This window comes from Oncorhynchus kisutch, linkage group LG12 (genome assembly GCF_002021735.2).
Source record: "Oncorhynchus kisutch isolate 150728-3 linkage group LG12, Okis_V2, whole genome shotgun sequence".
Lineage (NCBI taxonomy): Eukaryota > Metazoa > Chordata > Actinopteri > Salmoniformes > Salmonidae > Oncorhynchus > Oncorhynchus kisutch.
In genome coordinates, this window is record NC_034185.2 from 37,466,187 (window position 1) to 37,490,791 (window position 24,605).

The 24,605-nt window shown below is 43.1% G+C and overlaps 1 protein-coding gene across 1 annotated transcript; it reads left to right on the forward strand.

Moving 5' to 3' along the window:
• The first annotated feature begins 2,740 nt into the window (after positions 1 to 2,740).
• LOC109900962 (leucine-rich repeat and fibronectin type-III domain-containing protein 5) lies at positions 2,741 to 24,403 on the forward strand. The gene is made up of 6 exons (XM_020496892.2): positions 2,741 to 3,478; positions 8,941 to 9,857; positions 10,171 to 10,345; positions 13,694 to 14,033; positions 21,091 to 21,391; positions 21,527 to 24,403. Exons 2-6 carry the CDS (start codon positions 8,967 to 8,969, stop codon positions 22,286 to 22,288), a joined length of 2,469 nt encoding a protein of 822 aa, XP_020352481.1. The 5' UTR covers positions 2,741 to 3,478; positions 8,941 to 8,966; the 3' UTR covers positions 22,289 to 24,403.
• The last annotated feature ends 202 nt before the right edge of the window (positions 24,404 to 24,605 follow it).

The window sequence follows — 24,605 nt, forward strand, 5'->3', positions numbered from 1 at the left end:
AAAGGGAAATTAAGCTGAGAAGCTTTCAGATTCTAAGCCTGCATTGGATACTTATAGCAATTTCGGTAGAGTGATGTTGATTGAAAAGGTCTAAATGTAAAGTAGAAATAGGCTAGACTACAGTAATCTCTGCATTAAGGCACTAAAATGTCCTGGAAGCGCCACCATGAATGTATGCAGGATTGTTCCAACCCAAATAAGAAAACATTGGGCAATCTTCCCATCTCGGTGGTTGGCTAATTATTCAAGATGGGTCGCACAACATGATATATCATACACAACCAAATGCAGACAATCAGATTCAGCACTGAGAATAATTCATATTTCATAGGCCAACTAACGAGGGTAGCATCTAAACTGGACCCTGGGTTTATATTTCTAATGTGCATGGTCATATCATAATTTATAGCCTTTTATTAAGTTAGGATTATCCCTACATTTCAAGCACAACTGAACATTCCTGTAAATAGAAGGGTGCAACCTTACTGAACATTGCAGATAGAAATACTATGAATAGAGCGGCCATTTTTTCCTAACTCTGTACATTGCAGAGGGACATGTCTATTCTAAAATACAATACATTTCTATCTGAAGATTCTACAACATACCTTACTGAATATGACCCTTAGATCTAGCCTATGGCTTGGCTCAGCCCCCCCCCCCCCCCCCCCCATCTCTGCCAATGTGCGTGAGCTTCTGGGGATTTCAGAGCCGATGTGGAGCCCCAGCATCGCAGATCTCCACCGTTTACCAGAGGGGAGTGTTCGGAAGAGGGGGTGTCTGGGGTGAGCGGGGTCGGCAATGATATTTTCTGCACGCCTCCTTACCCCGGGGGGGGGGGGGGGCAGGTCCTCGACGGAGGGCAGGTGGCAGCCGATGACCCTCTCCGCAGACCGGTCAATGCGTTGCAGTTTGCCCTTGGAGGGAGGAGGAGTGGTTTAGTTGTGTATGACGAAGCAATAACGTTCCAATCAATTACAGATGTTGATGTTGACGTTGATTGCAACGACAGGGGTTTGTAAGGCGCTTTGTGATTAAATTGGTGTTGTGGAGACTGTATGAATGTTTTTCTGATTATTTCATTTGTAATATCATAGTGATTGAGGAGTAACACCAGGTTCAGTGCAGGGTTTAGGACTATGACCCTGTAGTTATTATACTACCACATGTGCCAATAGGATCCAGACCTCCTGGCATAGTATGCATAACAGATACATATCCTTAGCCAAGGGCCCAAGGCTATTTTCCACTTATTCTCGTTTTCTTTCTAAAAATACGTTCTACTCCGCTAGCCAGCACTTCGCCTAACCAGGCTTGCGTATCTTCCATCTCCAGATTGACCACTTATTCATGGTCCAATAGAGTAGGAAGGTTTGATTGGAGAATAGTAATACTCCATTGGTCCATGAACAAGTGGGACACAGTTGCCTTGTCAAAATGTCCTTTATTGATTAACTAGGTAATGAAAGCTACAACAACAGGATGTCATTTTCTGCATTCTAAAGAATATATTAGACACACAAAAACGGAAAAGGCTCCTAGAATCACCATAGATTTCTTCGTTCCAACACCTTGGGCATACATTGTCTCTATTGATCTGAACCCTGCCTGTATACAGTGGCTGAATGAGGCTATATATTGATTCGCAGTAGAACTCCTCAGTGCAATGCTGTAGTAGATGAAACCCAACACCTTGTGAATTATGAGGAGCTGGGCTAAGGGCTTTGTTTTGAGGACAAAAACAGCGAGTCTGATGGTATTTCCTGTTAAGAGAATGTATTTAGAGAACACACATGGCCTTTGTCAACGTGAAGAAGTGCAGAATAAGATCAGAAGATGACATGACCTACGGTGTATCATCCCAGGTCATCTTCGGCACGTCACAATACCGTGTAAGCCTGCGGGGATAAAACCTAGATACACAAATATTTAGGTCTCAAGCAAGGTTGTGATTTTAATCTTTATTTAACTTGGCAAGTCAGTTAAGAACAAATTCTAAATTTCAATGATCGCCTAGGGAATAGGTTAACTGCCTGTTCAAGGTCAGAACAACAGATTTGTGCCTTGTCAGCTCAGGGATTTGAACTTGCAACCTTTCGGTTACTAGTCCAACGCTCTAACCACTAGGCTACCCTGCCGCCCCATGAGTTGAACCACCTCCGTTACATAACCACAGCGGCAGTAGCCTTTGGCTAGCCCTGTGCTTTAGCCTGAGGAGTGGGTGCCAAAGACAGGGCAGAGAGTGCCAAGATGGTTACAGCCAACCTGCCATTTTCTTGTGACCTCATCGAATGCAGAAGTAGTCATGTTGGTACCCAACTACCTGGGCATCTCTTGAAAGCTTTTGAAATTAGCATATGGTAATCTTTCAGTTTGCCAATTGATCATACACATTTTAAGGCTATTATTTCACCACATGTTCAATAGCCTATACATTTTTGGTTATTTGTGTGCTTGCTTGTTTGCAGAGGTGCATGCACCAGATCAATTCTTAAAATGTGTTTGTATGTCACTGCATCAAATCGTTGAGCTTAATTGGCTTAATGATTGCTTATAAATGTGTTCAGCTCATAATCATTGTGATGATAAATGAATAACAGCATGGTGATTAATACAGTATTTCCATATAGCCTACTATAGGGACACTGCATTGTCAGATGTGAAGCTGAGTTCATACAGCCTACTAATTTAAATAATCAGTATACAGGTGCAAGATTGTGTTGGGAGGCATTGCAACTGTCTGTCTGTCTGTGGATGAATGCACAAATGGCCCTAGTGCTGGGGGGCGCCCTCGATTACCATTCCAAGCACAGCAGTGCACCTCTGGTCACCCGCGAAATTGAGCTGGCTCGCTGGCGGGTAAAGGTTGATAGTATAGTCCACGACTTGTGTGACGCCCGGACCGGAGGACAGAGGGGATCTAGCGGGGTGTCAGTCTGACTAGGTTGCTTTGAGCCCGCATGTCACCTGCGGACCTGCTGAGAAAAAGCGATGCGAACATCTGACTTCTACGCGATCCGAATGCAGCACCAGCAGTCAGTAGACAGCGTCGTATCGCTACAAAGGCGTTTTCTCTGCTATTAAACGGTTCATGCCGTCCGAGTGTGGTGTAGCTGGAAAGCTGTAGACTCAAAGCGATAGCGGGACCTCATCCTCCTGCAGTTTTCTTTTAGATAGCCAACACCAAGCGAGAATTTCCCACGTAGATACACCGGGGGAAGTAAGTAAGGCGTTGGAATGTTGCTTTCTATGGTCATGGATTTCTTGAAGGGCATCGCTGGTTTCGAAGGCCATTCTCACAGACTATATTAGGATCCAGCGCACATTTTTGGGAGACCTGAGTCGGCTCAAGGAACCACCATTTACATTACACAGAATTCTGTCAAAATGTTTTGGCGCTCATAACAGCATTTGCGGAAGAATTTACGCGGTAGGCCTACTACCCCAGATTGAACAGGGTTGATGCTCCGTCTTCAAGGTAAACTTTAAGCAATATTTGTATAGCCTTAAATGCATTGCATTGCTGTTGAACTCTTTTGGGTAATCGGATTTGAAGAAATTGCATGGGGAGCAGCAGTACGGGTTTTACTGCAATTAGGCTTCCATCCTCACTGCCTCACGGCGGGGTATCTGAAAAGGTGAGGAATCTCCTAAAGACAGCTGTCATGCGCCTAGATCTTTGAAAAGCTAGGCTATAACACCGCAAGGTCAAAAAAAATCCCATCAGATGATGAGCAAAACGGTCAGATTACAAATTGTATTTATAGAACCCCCGTGCTTGCATGCTGAGGTTTTTTGTCTAGTTGAAACTGAAAATCATGTAATGTACCAATTATCGTCTTGTCCACTTACAGATGCATGGTGGATCACATCAGATTGAATTAAGATGTGAAATGACTGCGCTTGTGCTCGGCATTATATGGGTTCTTGTCAGTCCAACCAAAATAACTTGCAGAGTGGAAGAGAGAATGAAATATGACCACAAACAAAATATTAGCCATAAACAGCCCTTACTGGAATGCAAATGAGTCATTCACTTGTTATCTTGTTTAATAAAACAGCCTGGATTGAGTAACTCAATGAAAGATTGGACAAGGTACAGTTCAACACGGATGTATGTTGATACAGTTCTCTGAAATGTGAATATGTGGCCCTAATAACTTATCAACGTGTTTCATATTTTTATGTCTGGTGTTGGTTATCATCTATTTGATTATTCATGGTAGCCTGAGGCACCATTGTAACTGCCACACCAAAGCACCCCGTAGGCCTGATTATAATGCTTCTGTTTGCTGACTGCTCGAAAGGCTACAACGCTCTCTGATCACAACACTCCATATCACGCCGAAACATTCATTCTGGCGTAGCCTTTCCATTGAAGGCAATGCTTATGTCTTTCACCAACATGATTCATAGTCTAAAAAGAAAGGGCTGTGTAGTATAGTTCCTTCCACCACCAACGCATCCAAGGAGCTGTGGCTTGGGCTACAGTAGAGTGAGCACATCGACCTAATTTACATTGCTTTACCTCACAGTAGCCTTGCTGAATGCACAGCATATTCAGTAAGAAAGGGGGGGGGGCAAACAGTGGGCCTATTGATTAGTCGGCTCATAGGATTGGATGTATTTGCCAGAAGAAACAATCTATTCCTTCTAAAGGGTGAAAAACAACAGATGCATTTTTGGATCTTCACGCCAAAAGGGAAAAGGAGGGTTCACACCGAAAAAAGAAGACTCTAAAAGCACTGAAGACAATTCTATTGATAGAGAGGGGACTGTTCACTCAGCTTGCTACGACGTCCCTCTTCATTCTGAAACTTAACCCGTGCCACCTCAGACCCCACAGTTCTTTGGGATCTCCTCGACTGGAGAACGTAGCTGGCAGCTCATTACATCCACGGTTTAGGTCACCTCAGCCATGTTACCTACGGTACCTATCTAATATCAATGGGAAGTAAAGGAAAGGATTGAAGCATTATTTTATGCCTCTGTGTAGATCGATCTGACGGTGTGTGTGTGTGTGTGAGCGAGAAAGAGAAAGAGAGAGAAATAGAGAGAGAGCTATAAGATCAGTTGGATTCAGTCACCCCATTCATTAGGCCACGCTAAATGTAATTTACCTTTTCCTCCATAATTCGGGCCTCATCAAAGTATGACCCCAATGGCAAACAAAACACCAGATGTTATTTATGGACCTGCCATAGTAGCATTGGAATCAAATAGGCCAATGAACACTGTGGGACAATAGTACCGACTCAACGCAGTATTCGGTTGTCTGAGAATGAACCTTTAAATACATGCCATCCCAAAGTGAGGTTTTTGTGTTGCCATGGTATCAAGGATGTCACCCTAGACCTAGCACATCGCATTGGCAGACACTGATGTAAATTGGTATTCCAACAAACACACACTCTCTGTCTCACACACCCACCCACACATACTCTTTCTCTGACTCGCTCTCGCATGTGCACACACACACACACACACGCATGCACGCACGCACACACACACACACACACACACACACACACATAGGCTGATGGTGTGTTCAGGACATACTTAAACCATTCAACAGCAATTTTCCAGTTTAATTAAGGAATGTTTTGAATCAAACACTAACTCATTTCATGTGGTGAACAATTCCCTCCAGGTCAACAAATCAGAAAGTGTTTATATCAGCATGAGGGTATCTGTAATGCTACCAAGCCCCTAATGTGTTTCTCCTTATAACATATGAAATATCAGTTTCGTACCACAACCTCAATACATATACTGAAAGCATTTTCCTTCCGATGGAGAATGCAGTAACTAGCTGTGTCTCTGCAGTACCTAGGTGAGACAGGGCCACTATGCAGAAGTTTCATCTGTAGGCATGACAAGCATTTGTTCTCTCTCTCTCTCTCTCTCTCTCTCTCTCTCTCTCTCTCTCTCTCTCTCTCTCTCTCTCTCTCTCTCTCTCTCTCTCTCTCTCTCTCTCTCTCTCTCTCTCTCTCTCTCTCTCTCTCTCTCTCTCTCTCTCTCTCTCTCTCTCTCTCTCTCTCTCTCTCTCTCTCTCTCTCTCTCTCTCTCTCTCTCTCTCTCTCTCTCTCCCCCCCCCCAGATCCAAGCCCAGGGCCCACAGCCCAGCAGCAATGTGATGATGCAGTAGAGGCTTTCTCTATATGAGGCCCAGCATACGTTAGACCATCTGAAAACAGATCCCTCATGACCCAACTGGCCCAGCTGCCTGCCTGCTGCAGAAGTGTGTTTATGTGTGTGTGTGTGTGAGAGAGAGAGAGAGAGAGAGAGAGAGAGAGAGTGTGTGTGTAGGATGCTGTATAAGGCTTTTCTGGATGATCGCTGCCCCAGGGAGAGCATAGATATCCTCCACTAAAACAGTAGTATGCCTCTGCTGCTGCCATTGCGCTTGAGTGTCACTGTAAAGGTTGATGTCTACCAAGCTGCTTTCTATTAGGAATAATCCACCCATGTGTGTGTGTGTGTGTGTGTGTGTGTGTGTGTGTGTGTGTGTGTGTGTGTGTGTCTGAAAGTGTTCTCTATATTATCTAAGGTTTGACATTCTAAGGTTGAGTAAAGCATTGCTTAAATCATTGATTGATTATCTAGTTATTTGTTCATCTAGGGGATGAATGTGACCTGCTATGCAAATTGCTGTGTAGAAACCCCACCGTAATTAAATGCAAATTAGGTAGACAGGCGCCGACATGTATTTCCTGCTGCTCATCATGTCTTGGCGACGGGGTTGTACTTTTGTCCTCACAAAACGAATTTCGCAGTGATAACCGTCTCAACCATTCTCTTCACGTTTGGCTGAGTTATCACCGGCGAAAAAAGCACCATCTCTACGGAGTGAATCAATATCGCGTCTCCATTGCCATTTGAGTCGGGAAGGAGCAGGCCCTCTCTGCCTCATTGCACATCCAGAGGCTGTGCCATCCGGAGCAAAGCAGAAGGCTGGTTGACACGCACGCATAAACACACACTCACACGCATACTAACTCGCGATCTCTCTTTCACACACTGAAAAGCACACACACCTACACACATGCAAACCCACCTACACACGCAATCACTATCACAAAAACAGACAAACACCTAACCCCTCAACACACACACACACACACACACACACACACACACACACACACACACACACACACACACACACACACACACACACACACACACACATTCACCCACACACCACCAGCCGTCTTTCCTCAGTTTGGGTCACGATCTGGCAGTCGTTCGCCATGCTTAAGGAGTGTCATAACTTGTCCATTTAACAATTACACCACAGTCCATTTGTCATCGACTTACTTCGGCCCTCACTGCTAGGGCTACTACTCCCCTCTCACCAGCACCAGCCAGTCAACACGGGAGCGAGAGGCAACACATTTCTATGTTACTCAGTCGTGGTAATAAACGTCCTGTAAAACAAGGGCATAAACCTGTTCTCCAAGAAAAGTGTGATTTTTATGTCGAGTGGCGTTCATTGAAATGTCAGACCAGGGAGACAGTGTGTGCTCTGCTCTCTCTATAAATGATATCACTGTGTTCCCGTTTTTATTGTCGGCCCTCACACTCCTAGGCGGCAACCTTTTCCCTTTAGTCGTCAGGCCGGGATGTGTTTTACAGCTGTCGGATGACAGGTGTTGTCACTATGTTCCCACCAGGCCTCAGTCTCCGTTAGCGTTCCAACAGAACGTTCCCCCATGGCAGTTTGTCACTCATGTTCCATCTGCAGAATCCTTCCTTCCCTGACACATTCGGAGAATTTCGAGACATTCTTCAAATTCCTCAAACTATTTTGACAGTTAAGGTTATTGTTTTACAGATTCTATATCAAAAGCTTGCGGGTGGAAAAAGCTTTTGAAGGTGTACAGAGAGCTTCCAGGCCTTTAGTCGGCTAAAAACGCATTTATACTGACACATTATTCAAGACGCAGAGATATAACCTCAGCTATTTAAAAAAATTAAAAAATGATTCAACCAGGCAAGTCAGTTCAGAATCAATTCTTATTTACAATGACAGCTTACCAGGAAACAGTAGGTTAACTGCCATGTTCAGGTTGCAGAACAACAGATTTTTACCGTGTCCGCTCAGGGATTCAATCCAGCAACCTTGCGGCCCAACGCTCTAGCTACTAGGCTACCTGCCACCCGAGGACCAAAGAAAAACCAATGATGACAAAGCAGGAAAAACATTCTGTCTTTAAAGGTTAGGCTTTTGAGTTGTGCTGTTGTTGTGAGATCTTTAGGCGTTGGACATTGCACCTTCCTCCCGTAATCAAGAACCATGAGACACGCATGGTAGATTCATGTTTACTGTACATGTAGCCAATAAGAATGAGTTATATAACTCATTATGAGCAGGTGTAGTTAGGAGAACTCTCTCTGCACTCCAGCTGCAGTATCCCCCGCTACTCACCAGACTACCCGCGGAGCTCTTTTTCTAAGGTCTAAGGATTCAGAGTAGAATACTTTGCGGTCTCTGGCATTGTTTTTGTCTGGGTGTATGATTGTTTTGTCTGAACCCCAGGAAGAGTAGCTCTGGATAAAGTAACAGCTAATGGAAATCCAAATACAATTCTGTCTCTCTCGTCTCTACTTCGTTGTTTTTGTGTGGGTGTATATGATTGCTTTGTTTTGTGATTTGAGTGGACCTCAGGATCCAGGAAGAGTAGCTGTACCCAAATGAACAAATGCAATCTTTTCTCTCCAGTCTCTACTCCAGCGTACGCAGCCATCCTATCAGGAGAAGAAAAAAAAACAGACCTTAGATCAGTCTGGTGAAACTTGATCCAACTGCATGTAATTAATATCCTTTCTATGTTGTCTCCTATTTAGGCGGAAATTACCTTAGATCAGTGTCTTGGGGTTATCTCTATCCAACTCCACGTAGGATATTACAATTCTTTCTCTCTCTTATCTGGCCAGGTGTGTTTGCCTGACTGGAAAGCCTGATGGAGACCCTGCTAGTTTACCTGATGGTCCTTGGCATGGCTGTAAAGGCCCACAAGGTCCAGCTGTGCCCAAAACGCTGTGTCTGCCAGATGCTCAACCCCAACCTGGCAACCCTCTGCGACAAGAAGGGCCTCCTCTTCGTCCCGCCAAACATCGACCGGCACACCGTCGAGATGCGTCTGGGCGACAACTTCGTCACGAGCATCAAACAGCGGGACTTTGCCAACATGACCAAGCTTCAGGACCTGACGTTGTCTCGGAACACCATCGGTTCCATCTCGCCTCACGCCTTTAAAGATCTGGAGAACCTCAGGGCCTTGCACTTGGACAGCAACCGTCTGACGAGGCTCACCAACGACACCTTCAGTGGGATGTCCAAACTTCACCATCTCATTCTTAACAACAACCAACTGATTCATATCCACATTGGGGCCTTCAATGATCTCACGGCTCTAGAGGAGTTAGATCTGTCCTACAACAACTTGGAAAGCACCCCCTGGGTGGCCATCCAGAGAATGACCAGCCTCCACACCCTGGGCTTGGACCACAACATGCTTAGCTACATCCCTATAGGAACCTTCTCCGGCCTGCAGAAGCTCAAACGGCTTGACGTCACCTCCAACAAGCTCCAGAAGCTTCCGCCAGACCCTGTGTTCCAGCGGGCTGGGGTTCTAGCCACGTCAGGAAGCATGGGTCCGTCGTCATTCGCGTTGAGTTTTGGGGGGAACCCACTGAGGTGTAACTGTGAGCTGCTGTGGCTGAGGAGGCTGAGGCGGGAGGATGATCTGGAGACGTGTGCGGCTCCGCAGCACCTGGCTGGTCGGTACTTCTGGACCGTGTCTGAAGAAGAGTTCCTCTGTGAGCCGCCTCTCATCACCAGACACTCCCAGGTAAGGCTGAGATGATAATAAGATCATTTGTCAATAGGATTGCAATAATCCACTGATAACAGAAACATTATAACTGTTTTTATCATGCTATTTGACACTGACAAAAAAGTAACTATCCTGTATATCACTGAACACACTTTTTTAATATGATAATGAATGAAATGTTGATCATCATGTCATCCCTTTCCAGAATAAACACATTTATTGCAATGATTATCATGCTACTGCTAACCACGATAACTGTTTTAATCAGGATAATTCAATACCTATCACGGTAATATCGCTAACCCTACCACCATCTAACCGTCTCCAGGAGCTGCGAGCGCTGGAGGGTCAGAGTGTAGCTCTGCGCTGCAAGGCCAGGGGCGACCCAGACCCCATCATCCACTGGATTGCGCCGGACGGCCGGCTCATGTCCAATTCCTCCCGGGCCGTGGTGCACAGTGACGGGACTCTGGACATCCTCATCACCACTGTGAAGGACTCAGGTGGGTGTCATTGAAACGTCTGTTGTGGTCGACTATGTTGACTGTTTCTGTCTGTATGCTCTGGTTTTTCAGTTTTGATCTGTATCAAAATGATCCTACGATGACCTCTGCTCTCCCACTACATTTAGTTCTCCCTTTTGTTTTAAAGGAAACAGGAGAGCTAATAAATGTTCATAGAGTTGTGAATGTTAATGAAGTTTCAACATTGAAAAACAATTATCCATACACCCATCCGCCAATATTTCACCCATTACCAGGCAAATCATTTATTTATATATTTACAGCAATGCTGGCCTATTGGGAAACCCAAATACTGAACTGTCCAATGATGGGATTTATAAATAATTGATCTAGGCTCTCGAAAAGGACTGATCTCTATAATATATAAACAACCTTTTTTAATCTGAACAACCTTTTAACTTGAGCAGAATATGGAAAAAAAATATGACCTTGGCATCCTGTAACCCGAACCATAAACATATACATTTTAAGTTTGTTTACAGACTGTACTTAACACCAACTGTTCACTGTGTCCCCTAAATCAGGTAGGAACATTCCTCCATATGATGTGGGAATGCCCTGCAGTTAAATGCTTCTGGGGAAAAGTCACAAAATTCATTATGAATTATATGAATGTAAATATTCTATGCTTTGCGTCTGTTATGGTACTTAACTATGATAGCTCCTTGAATCTCTCAATCAAAGACGATTACTGCTGCTGCTGCTGCAAAAAAGATGTTGGCTCTTAGATTGCAATCACCTCACTCTCTTCCAATTCACAAGTGAATACAGTTACTATTAGAAGCTATAACATTAGAATTATCGACAGCGAGAATAAATGGTCAAGGAACAATTGAGCCCTGGACAAATATCCTTGACTCTGTAAAGAATAATCTTGGCTTAAGCCCAACACATCTCGCTCTTTCCCTCTCTCTCTCTCTCTCTCTCTATATATACACTGTATATACACCGACTCATTCAAGGGTTTATCTATATTTTTACTATTTTCATTGTAGAATAATACTGAATACATCAAAACAATGAAATAACACATGGAATCATGTAGTAACCAAAAAAGGGATAAACATCCAAATCTATTTTATATTTAAGATTATTATTTGATGACAGCGTTGCACACTCTTGGCATTCTCTCAAGTTGGCATTCTCTCGAGTTCCCACATATGCTGAGCGCTTGTTGGCTGCTTTTCCTTTATGGTTTATTTGGGAGTGGGGGTAGTGGGTGGGGCGGGTTGGATGGAGACATGTTGGCTGGGTGGGATTGGGGGAATGGGATGGGAGCTTGGGCTGGAGGCCTACTTATTTTTTTGTTTAGCTTTTTCTGTTTATACTGAATTTATTATCACTTAAACGCTGTAAATCAAATTGTATTTGTCACATACACGTGTTTAGCAGATGTTATTACGACTGTAGCGAAATGCATGTTTTTCTAGCTCCAACAGTGCAGTAATATATAACAAGTTATATCTAACAATACACACAATCTAAAGTAAAGGAATGGAATTAAGAATATATAAATATTTGGACGAGCAATGTCAGAGCTGCATAGACTAAGATACAGTAGAATAGGACAGAATACTCAGTTGAAGTTGGAAGTTTACATACACCTTAGCCAAATACATTGAAACTCAGTTTTTCACAATACCTGACATTTAATCCAAGTAAAAATTCCCTGTTTTAGGACAGTTAGGATCACCACTTAATTTTAAGAATGTGAAATGTCAGAATAATAGTAGAGAGAATGATTTATTTCAGCTTCCTTCTTTCTTTCATTACATTCCCAGTGGGTCAGAAGTTTACATACCGTTTACATGCATTCAATTAGTATTTGGTAGCATTGCCTTTAAATTGTTTAACTTGGGTCAAACGTTTCAGGTAGCCTTCCACAAGCTTCCCACAATAAGTTGGCTGAATTTTGGCCCATTCCTCCTGACAGAGCTGGTGTAACTGAGTCATGTTTGTTGGCCTCCTTGCTCTCACATGCTTTCTCAGTTCTGCCCACAAATGTTCTATAGGATTGAGGTCAGGGCTTTGTGGCCACACCAATACCTTGACTTTGCTGTCCTTAAGCCATTTTGCCACAACTTTGGAAGTATGCTTGGGGTCATTGTCCATTTGGAAGACCCTTAGCGACCAGGCTTTAACTTCCTGACTCATGTCTTGAGATGTTGCTTCAATATATCCACATAATTGTCCTCCTCATGATGCCATCTATTTTGTGAATTGCACCAGTCCCTCCTGCAGCAAAGCACCCCCACAACATGATGGCCAAACAGTTCTATTTTTGTTTCATCAGACCAGAGGACATTTCTCCAAAAAGTTGCTTTTTTTAATGGTGGTTTTGGCTTCTTCCTTCTTTCTTGGATTCTTCCTTGCTGAGTGGCCTTTCAGGTTATGACGATATAGGACTTGTTTTACTGTGGATATAGATACTTTTGTACCCGTTTCCTCCAGCATCTTTACAAGGTCCTTTGCTGTTGTTCTGGGATCGATTTGCACTTTTCGCACCAAAGTATGTTCATCTCTAGGAGACAGAACTCGTCTCCTTCCTGAGCGGTATGACAGCTGCATGGTTCCATGGTGTTTATACTTGCGTACTATTGTTTGTACAGATGAACGTGGTACCATCAGGCGTTTGGAAATTGCTCCCAAGGATGAACCAGACTTGTGGAGGTCTACAATTTTTTTGTTGTTGAGGTCTTGGCTGATTTCTTTTGATTTTCCCATGATGTCAAGCAAAGAGGCACTGAGTTTGAAGGTAGGCCTTGAAATACATCCATAGGTACACCTCCAATTGACTCAAATGATGTCAATTAGCCTATCAGAAGCTTCTTAAGCCATGACATCATTTTCTGGAATTTTCCAAGCTGTTTAAAGGCACAGTCAACTTAGTGTATGTAAACGTCTGAACCACTGGAATTGTGATACAGTGAGTTATAATTGATATAACCTGTCTGTAAACAATTGTTGGAAAAATGACTTGTGTCATGCACAAAGTAGATGTCCTAACTGACTTGCCAGAACTATAGTTTGTTAACAAGACATCTGTGGAGTGGTTGAAAAACGGGTTTTAATGACTCCAACCTAAGTGTATGTAAACTTCCGACTTCAACTGTATATACAAGATGAGTATTATGTGAAAATATGTAAACATGTAAACATGCTGTTTTTCTTACTGGGTTTATTTCTTCTTTTGAGTAGTAGCCTACTGGTACATGTTTTAATAAACATATCATTTAACATGGATAATGTACCTTCAACCCCCCCCAACAAAAAATACAAATTTGGTTAAAAAAATAATAATAATTAAGTTCTCAATCGCTCCATCAGGCTCCTTCACCTGTGTCGCCTCCAACCCGGCCGGGGAGGCTCAACAAACTGTGGACCTGGTGATCGTCAAACTCCCACACATCACCAACAGTACTGTGAAGAAGGAACCGAACCCAGGTTCTTCTGATATCGCCACGGTAATGAAGACGGGTGGTGGTGGGGAGGGCGGAGGCATGGTGCCACTGGGAAACACGAAGACGAGCCAGGAGAAGAAGGTGGTGATCACTGAGGCAACGTCTACCTCCGTCCTGGTCAGGTTCAACTTCCAGAGGAGTATACCAGGCATCCGAATGTTCCAGATCCAATACAACGGAACCTACGATGACTCTCTGGTTTACAGGTGAGCCTTGGATTATATAGGGACTGTTTTTTGATGAGTGATATTGATGCCTCATTTCGACTCTCAGAACAAACAAGAACTAGGCACAATGGTCTGTTGTAGTATTCCCGATGGTGTTGAGGGGTGTTTAAGTTGTTGAAAAATGTATTCAAATGTCAAATGTGCAAAGTTTCATTGTTTGACGGGCTGTTACTCTAACCGCATGAAGTCATTAATTTACTGACATTCTTGTTCAGTGACTTAAAAAGTCACCTTGGTATAGTGTGTTGCAGTACGTATACAGTACAGGGTCATTCCAGCAATTAGGTGCCTTTTGAATAACTTGGAGAAAATGTTTACATTCTGTCATGTTCAACTTAATAAAAAACATGTTTTCCACATCTCAAGAGGTAAAAAAAGAGGACTATAGTAAGTGCCTATTAAGTACCAAATAAAGTAACAGTTTTGATGAATTTATCTTAAATCCTCCATAAATATCCTTGTGACAGGGGGAATGGAAGCTTGTTGTGTGTAACAGGGAGTGGCAATTGAATGCAAGCTTCACAAAAAATATTACATTGTTAATTGTCTTTTGCCTGACTACCTATGGGTAACAGGGTTGACGTGTCATGCTCAACTCACTCCGTTTTCCACCACAAAACACCAGAAAATTACCTAAAAGAGGAAAACCAGCTCACCTGCTTTTACACTATGATTTGACTATACGATGTTCAATGTTTCTTTTGAAAAGAATTCAGTTCATGGCCTTAAAATGAGTGAAAGATTTATAGAATTTTCCATGTAGTCTATATAAAAGGGCATTTTATTTAAAGGGCTTTTAAAATTCTAGATTTGTCCTTTCTTCCTAAAATATCAAAGGAACGCAAAAGGCACTCATTTCGTGGAACGACCCTACACAAAACATGTTCACTACATGAGCAAATATATGTAGACACCTGCTCGTCAAACATCTCATTCCAAAATCATGTTGCTCCTAGACATTTCCACTTCACAATAACAGTACTTACAGTTGACCAGGGCAGCTCTAATAGGACAGACATGTTGGAAAGGTGGCATCCTATGATGGTGCAACGTTTAAAGTCACCTAAGATTAGCAATCTTAGGCATGACATTCCAGCAACAAACGCTGACACTACACATCCAAGTATAGCTGACCAAATTATGAAAGACAAGCATTGTAATTTTGAATTCCGTAAAGTGAGAGTGTAAAAGAGGTGAAAAAATTATTGTTGTCTATCAACAATGAAAAGCCACCGGGGTCTGACAACTTGGATGGAAAATTACTGAGGATAATAGCAGACGATATAGCCTCTCCTATTTGCCATGTATTCAATTTAAGCCTACTATAAAGTGTGTGCCCCCAGGCCTGGAAGGAAGCAAAAGTAATTTTGCTACCTAAGAATAGTAAAGCCCCTTTACTGGCTCAAATAGCCGGCCAATCACCCTGTTACCAACCCTTAGTAAACTTTTGGAAAAAATTGTGTTTGGCCAGATACAATGCTATTTTACAGTAAACAAATTGACAACAGACTTTCAGCACGCTTATAGGGAAGGACATTCAACTAGCACAGCACTTACATAAATGATTGGCTGAGAGAAATTTATGATAAAAAGATTGTGGGGGCTGACTTGAGTGCAGCTTTTGACATTATCGATCATAGTCTGCGGCTGGAAAAAGGGATGTTATGGCTTACACCCCATGCTATACTCTCGATAAAGAGTTACCTGTCTAACAGAACACAGAGGTTGTTCTTTAACGGAAGCCTTTCCAACATAATCCAGGTAGAATCAGAAATTCCCCAGGGCAGCTGTCTAGGCCCCTTACTTTTTAAAATCTTTACAAACGACATGTCACTCACTGACTTTGAGTCAAGCCAGTGTGTCTCTGTATGCGGATGACTCAACTAGAGGTCGACCGATTATGATTTTTCAACGCCAATACTGATACATCAGCATATTTTTTATATTTTTTATTTGGAATAATGACAATTACAAAAATACTGAATGAACACTTATTTTAACTTAATATAATACATCAATAAAAATCCATTTAGCCTCAAATAAATAATGAAACATGTTCAATTTGGTTTAAATAATGCAAAAACAAAGTGTTGGAGAAGTAAAAGTGCAATATGTGCCATGTAAAAAAGCGAACATTTGAGTTCCTTGCTCAGAACATGAGAATATATGAAAGTTGGTAGTCCCTTTTAACATGAGACTTCAATATTCCAAGGTAAGAAGTATTAGGTTGTAGTTAATATAGTATTTATAGGACTATTTCTCTCTATACCATTTGTATTTCATGTACCTTTGACGATTTGATGTTCTTATAGGCACTATAGTATTGCCAGTGTAACAGTATAGCTTCCGTCCCTCTCCTCGCCCCTACCTGGGCTCGAATCAGGAACACATCGACAACAGCCACACTCGAAGCAGCATTACCCATCACTCCACAAAAGCCACAGCCCTTGCAGAGCAAAGGGAATAACTACTCCAAGAGCGAGTGACGTTTGAAACGCTATTAGCGCACACCCAGCTAACTAGCTAGCCATTTCACATCGGTTACACCAGCCATTAGGCTGATAGGCTTGAAGTCATAAACAGCGCTGTGCTTGCGAAGAGCTGCTGGCAATAAGCACGAAAGTGCTGTTTGAATGAATGCTTACGAGCCTGCTGGTGTCTACCATTGCTCAGTCAGACTGCTCTATCAAATCATAGACTTAATTATAACACAATAACACACAGAAATACGAGCCTTTGGTCATTAATTAAGAATCCAGAAACTATCATTTTGAAAACAAAATGTTATTATTTCAGTGAAATACGGAACCGTTCTGTATTTTATCTAACGGGTGGCATCCCTAAGTCTAAATATTCTTGTTACATTGCACAACCTTCAATATTATGGCATAATTACGTAAAATTCTGGCAAATTAGTTCGCAATGAGCCAGGCTGCCCAAACTGTTGCATATACCCTGACTCTGCGTGCAATGAATGCAAGAGAAATGACACAATTTCACCTGGTTAATATTGCCTGCTAACCTGGATTTCTTTTAGCTAAATATGCAGGTTTAAAAATATATACTTCTGTGTATTGATTTTAAGAAAGGCATTGGTGTTTATGGTTAGGTACAGTCGTCCAACGATTGTGCTTTTTTCGCAAATGCACTTTTGTTAAAATCATCCCCCAGCGTTGCATCGATTATATGTAACGCAGGACACACTAGATAAACTAGTAATATCATCAACCATGAGTAGTTATAACTAGTGATTATGATTGATTGTTTTTTATAAGATAAGTTTAATGCTAGCTAGCAACTTACCTTGGCTTCTACTGCATTCGTGTAACAGGCAGGCTCCTCATGGAGTGCAATGAGAGGCAGGCGGTTAGAGCGTTAGACTAGTTAACTGTAAGGTTACCAAAATTGGATCCCCCGAGCTGACAAGGTGAAAATCTGTCGTTCTGCCCCTGAACAAGGCACTTAACCCACCGTTCCTAGGCTGTCATTGAAAATAAGAACGTGTTCTTAACTGACTTGCCTAGTTAAATAAAGGTATACAAATAAATACAAATATCGGCAAAATCGGCGCCTAAAAATACCGATTTCCGATTGTTCTGAAAACTTTAAATCGGCCCAAATTAATCGGCCATTCTGATTAATCGGTCAACCTCTAGACTCAACACTATACATCTACTACAGTGACTGAAATGACTACAACACTTAAGAAAGAGCTGCAGTTAGTTTCAGGGTGGGTGGCAAGGAATAAGTTAGTCCTAAATATTTATTAAACTAAAAGCATTGTATTTGGGACAAATCATTCACTAAACCCTAAACCTCAACTCAATTTTGTAATAAATAATGTGGAAATTGAGCAAGTTGAACTGTCATGGTTAAAACATATTGATACAACAGTACCTTAGATGGGGAGAAGTCTGTCCATAATAAAGCAGCCTTCTTAAGGCTTACCTTCTTTACATCACCATCAACAAGGACTACTGTTCAGTCGTGTAGTCTGGCGCCATAGAAAGGGACTTAGGAAAGTTGCAATTGGCTCGGAACAGGGCAGCCCGGCTGGCCCTTGGATGTACACAGAGAGCTAACATTAATAATATGCATGTCAATCTCTCCTGGCTCAAAGTAGAGGAGAAATTGACTTCATCACTACTTGTATTTAGGAGAGGTATTGACATGTTGAATGCACCAAGCTGTCTGTTTGAACTACTATCACACAGCTCAGACACCCATGCATACCCCAACAGACATGCCACAAGAGGTCTCTTCGCAGTCCCCACGTCCAGAACAGACTATGGGAGGTGCACAGTACTAAATAGAGCCATGACTACATGGAACTCTATTCCACATCAAGTAACTGATGCAAGCAGTAAAATTAGATTTAAAAAACTGATAAAAATACACCTTATGGAACAGCGGGCACTGTGAAGCAACACATACACCTGCATACACACACAATAACATACGCACTATACACACACGTACACATGGATTTTGTACTGTAGATATGTGGAAGTGGTTGAGTATGGGCCTGAGGGCACACATAGTGTTGTGAAATCTGTGAATGTGTTGTAATGTTTTTAAAATGGTATAAACTGCCTTAATTTTCCTGGACCCCAGGCTATAGTAGCTGCTGCCTTGGCGGGTCCATAATTGATACAAATACTTTTGTATATATACAGTGGGGCAAAAAAAGTACTTAGTCAGCCAGCAATTGTGGAAGTTCTCCCACTTAAAAAGATGAGAGAGGCCTGTAATTTTCATCATAGGTATACTTCAACAATGACAGACAAAATGAGAAAGAAAATCCAGAAAATCACATTGTAGGATTTGTAATGAATTTATTTGCAAATTATGATGGAAAATAAGTATTTGGTCAATAACAAAAGTTTATCTCAATACTTTGTTATATACCCTTTGTTGGCAATGACAGAGGTCAAACGTTTTCTGTAAGTCTTCACAAGTTTTCACACACTGTTGCTGGTATTTTGGCCCATTCCTCCATGCAGATCTCCTCTAGAGCAGTGATGTTTTGGGGCTGTTGCTGGGCAACACAGACTTTCAACTCCCTCCAAAGATTTTCTATGGGGTTGAGATCTGGAGACTGGCTAGGCCACTCCAGGACACTGAAATGCTTCTTACGAAGCCACTCCTTCGTTGCCCAGGCGGTGTGTTTGGGATCATTGTCATGCTGAAAGACCCAGCCACGTTTCATCTTCAATGCCCTTGCTGATGGAAGGAGGTTCCACTCAAAATCTCACGATACATGGCCCCATTCATTCTTTCCTTTACATGGATCAGTCGTCCTGGTCCCTTTGCAGAAAAACAGCCCCAAAGCATGATGTTTCCACCCCCATGCTTCACAGTAGGTATGGTGTTCTTTGGATGCAACTCAGCATTCTTTGTCCTCCAAATATGACGAGTTGTGTTTTTACCAAAAAGTTATATTTTGGTTTCATCTGACCATATGACATTCTCCCAATCTTCTTCTGGATCATCCAAATGCTCTCTAGCAAACTTCAGACGGGCCTGGACATGTACTGGCTTAAGCAGGGGGACACGTCTGGCACTCCTGGATTTGAGTCCCTGGCGGCGTAGTGTGTTACTGATGGTAGGCTTTGTTACTTTGGTCCCAGCTCTCTGCAGGTCATTCACTAGGTCCCCCCGTGTGGTTCTGGGATTTTTGCTCACCGTTCTTGTGATAATTTTGACCCCACGGGGTGAGATCTTGCGTGGAGCCCCAGATCAAGGGAGATTATCAGTGGTCTTGAATGTCTTCCATTTCCTAATAATTGCTCCCACAGTTGATTTCTTCAAACCAAGCTGCTTACCTATTGCAGATTCAGTCTTCCCAGCCTGGTGCAGGTCTACAATTTTGTTTCTGGTGTCCTTTGACAGATCTTTGGTCTTGGCCATAGTGGAGTTTGGAGTGTGACTATTTGAGATTGTGGACAGGTGTCTTTTATACTGATAACAAGTTCAAACAGGTGCCATTAATACAGGTAACGAGTGGAGGACAGAGGAGCCTCTTAAAGAAGAAGTTACAGGTCTGTGAGAGCCAGAAATCTTTATTGTTTGTAGGTGACCAAATACTTATTTTCCACCATAATTTGCAAATAAATTCATTAAAAATCCTACAATGTGATTTTCTGGATTTTTTCCCCTCATTTTGTCTGTCATAGTTGAAGTGTACCTATGATGAAAATTACAGGCCTCTCTCATCTTTTTAAGTGGGAGAACTTGCACAATTGGTGGCTGACTAAATACTTTTTTGCCCCACTGTAGTATACCTAATCAACAGAATCAAAATGAAATGTTAGCACTGAGCTATAAGGAGAAGCCGAGATGAAAGAGAAACCAGAATGTTACAAAAAGCTTTTGAAGATCTTTCAGGCCCCTTCTGATAAATGAGTCTACACAATGTGCTTTCATCCGGCAACTCGTTTCTTTCCATATTTGAAGCTTATCTTCATGATACAATATGACGTGACCATTTAGAACACACTTTTATTCAAAGCGACTTACAGTCAACAAATACTGTACATACAGTATATTGATCGTAAGAGATCCATTTGGGAATGAAAAAATCCACAGCTCCGGGTCTTTCAAGCACACAGCACCATGATCCAACAACCGAGCCATTGGATCTATTGTGACTTTCTCTTCTGAGAGATGGGTGTGCATACAATCTTTCATCTTTAATGCCTCCGACTTCTCAGTGGGGGTTTTTGTGTCTCAGGGGGTTGGGTAAAAATAACTCATTTGGACAATAAAGTATTCTTTTTCCTCTTTCACCCCTTTCACTGCACAGTAGCAATTCTACTTCCTTTTTTTTAAACCATTGGAACCCCTGCAACCCTGTTACTCGTCCACTCATGACAATGCTGTTTATGGCATTCTCTCATCTCTTACCATTTTCAGGCCATAGCCCTGTGCTCTTTGTTATTGCAATATAATGTACACTATAATTGGTCTACAGTTGGTCTAGTATGCTCTCACTTCTTTCATTCCACGCTATCCATCTCTCTCTCTGTATTTTCAGAATGATCCCTTCGAGCAGTAAGAGTATCCTGGTGAACAACCTGGCGGCCGGTACACAGTACGACCTGTGTGTGCTGGCCATCTACGATGACCTGGTGACCTCCCTGACTGCCACGCGGGTGGTGGGGTGTGTCCGCTTCACCACCGAGCCACAGTACCTCCGCTGCCACTTCATGCAGTCCCAGTTCCTGGGAGGGACCATCGTGGTCATCATCGGAGGGATCATCGTGGCGTCCGTCTTAGCTTTCATCATCTTCCTCATCGTGAGGTACCGAGTGTGTAACCAAGGCGATGAGGATAAGGTAGGAGTATTGAGTGGTACTCTTTTCTTTGGGGCTACTGTCTCTGGATTATTTGTATTGTACAGATGTGATGATGAATATTGAGGTCATTTCTCCCTGGGGATGAATAAAATCTCTCTCAATCTCTTTCATAAGGCTTTGGAGATGGGTGAGATCCCATCTCTGAGCAGTGACGGTCAGCTCCAGGGCTGTGGTGTCCCCAAGGCCATGTCCAAATCTCTGTCCAAGCAGATCCTCCAGCCAGAGAAACCAGAGACGGAGGACAAGGAGTCTCTGAGGGTGGCCCTTCCTCCTCGCAAACCGGTCAAGCAGCAGCAGCAGCAACCCCCAGCCACAACCACCACCACATCTACCAAGCCCTCCATCCCCGACTGCACTGTCTCTACTTCCGCAGCCAGCCACTCCTGGCACCCTGCCTCCCCGGTCACCCTGAGGCAAAAACGGGCCGATTTCACTGTCGCCGGGGGTTCGAAACCCGGAGAAGCCCGCCGAGCCGAAGGCCAGACGGATGTGGAGTTAGAGAACACAAACCGTAATAACTCGTCGGAAGCCAAAATGGCTGCCGCCTTGGCCGTACCTGTTCCTGCCCGTTCCACAAAATGGACGCCGGTCGCTAGGCGGCCGCGCCCCCCTGGAGCCTCCTCCCACCATTACATGACGGTACCAACAGGGGGTGTGAGGGTGAACCGGCGGCACTCACTGAACGTGGACTCGTACAAAGAGCGCTGCTATGTCAGCCTGCTACAGCAGCAGCCAAAACCTGGCGGGAGTTTGTGCTCCAAACGCAGTCTGTCCATGAGTGGAGAATTGCCCACGTTGGAGAGTGCAATGGCAAACATACTCAGAGGCAGAGACAAGCTGTCCCGATCTGAGTGGCTTCTTGAAAGCACTCTATGATCTGGATTTTACTGGCTTATAGGCTCTTTGTTTTACTGGATTGGATTTGTGGCCCGTCGTGGAGCATACAATAACTTTATGCCTTGTCTTTTATCTACAAGACCCATAGATTCCTCTTGTATATCTGAAGACAAGGCAGCAAAACAGGGTTTTAAAAATGTTTCACATTTGTTTTTCTACCTAAAAAGCAAATATCCTCTCAAAGTCATCTGTATTGCGACTTCGGATATAACTTTGATGAAAGGCACAAAGTAAATGTATAAAGCAACTTCATGTACAAAAATGTTGAGTTGTGTAACATATAGGCTAACACGATTCACCCGTAAGTGTTCATACAGTACTGAATGCAGTATTCTTGGAGGTCTAGCATCATTTAGAGAGAGGGTGAAAAAGGGATGGATGATCAAGCCTGTTACTTAAAGTGATTACAATAACTGTGTAGACAATGAATGGACATACTTCTTGTCGTCAGTTTTTCAGACAGTTGGTGACATGTCTTAATTAACTTGGCGGCAGCGTTTGGAGGAATTGTGAATGTGCAGAGATGTAGAACACAAGGTATCCAGGGTGTGTCCCAAATGGCGCCCGATTCTCTATAGTGCTCAACCTTTTGACCAGGGCTCTGGTCGAAAGTAGTGCACTATATAGAGAATAGGGTGCCATTTGGGCCGCACTCCTCAGTCTAGTGACAGAGCTGGATCTTTTCATCAAGCCGCACCAGACACACAGCACAATGCAACATTCATGGCAACCCGTCGGTGGTGATTGAGCCTAATACTGCCCTCCGGGTTGAATCGATACATTTTTATCGCGTAATTACACCTAAAGACTCACGCTCATAGGATTCCTGTCGCAACTGATACGACAGTCTAAACCAACACAGACAGGATGACTGGCGCGATTCCAGTACGTCAACAGGTGGATGGGGCTCGATAAAGGATTAGTGGTCCATTTTCATGTTTTTTTACAATTATTAAGACATAATTTGTCATGTCAGGCCAAGAACCGTTGTAAATTGACTGGTTGGTAAAGAGAAAACGAAAGCCACAAAACAGTTGGCTATCTGAGAAGTCGGCTCTTGATTTTGCTGTTGTTTCTGTTTGATGTTTACCAGTATAAATAAACCAATGAGAAAAATCTATCTAATGTAGAAAATACCTGTACAGTTATTGCTTGTGACATCCATTTGCCAGGTATCTACTGTAGCTTTCTTAAGTCCTATAACATGTAATGCAACACTGAGGACACAGCAGAAGTCATTTCAGTTTCAGCTCCATTTTCCAGGCACCGTCTGACACTAACCCTTCTGAGGTCTGACAACATAACATGCAGAGGGATACCTAGCCCACATTTTGGTAGATAGAATCTATCTCAAACTACCTTCAGTCTTGAGTCATGACTGACAAGAGAAATATATTTTTCTCTGGCGAGCCAGCCAGGAGAGTCATCTCGTCTGTAATGATTTTTAAGGTTCATTATAATCTTAAAACATTTGAAATCCCCCCTCCTTCTCACTGAGAGTAGAAAGAACGGTAAAACCTCTGACAGATCTCTGCTCTCAGCTCCTGTGTTTGTTCAAAGGCAACGGGAAGCAAATGATGAAAAGAGGCCATGCTAGTCACCTGGGACTCCCCCTTTCCCTCTCCCTCTCCCTCCCCCTACCCGCCTGCACATCTACACTCCTAGTCAGAGAGAGCCTCGTGAGGAGGATACCAGTCAGGCACTGCCGAGAGAGAGAGAGAAAGAGGGGGGAAGAGAGAGAGAGAGAGAGAGATGGCGCTAAAGATGGACGGTCGGTCAGTAGGAATCATGGCACCATGGGCCTTGCAGTCACAGAAACTAATCTGCAATCACAGTAATGTTTCAGATCATGGAGAGTGGGGTCCATATGATCAGTATTTATATCTGCTGTTAGACAGTATGCGCTCTGAATCCACGGTTTTGATGTTGGATAGATGTTCTCATGTGGTCTGACTGACTCCAACGCCGAATTAGAGCTGCACCTTGAGAAAGAGACACACCCCATTACCTTCGCTCTGAAACTCTCTGGTAAAACATAGTTGAGTATTAAACAGTAGGCTTGTTAAGATGTGCTGCACATATGTCAGACATAAATGAATTAATGTCATCCAAACAGACCGGGTCTTTTCATATTTATTTCTCTCTCATTATGCATGATTATAAACGTGTAGTGGAGGAGCCGGGTCCGGACGTCCACTCAGTCTCTTGAGGGTGCCAGAGGTGTGTGATAATAATACATGAGTTCCTGGGGAGAGAGAGAGAATGAGACAGAGAAAGAAGGAGAGAGAGAGAGAGA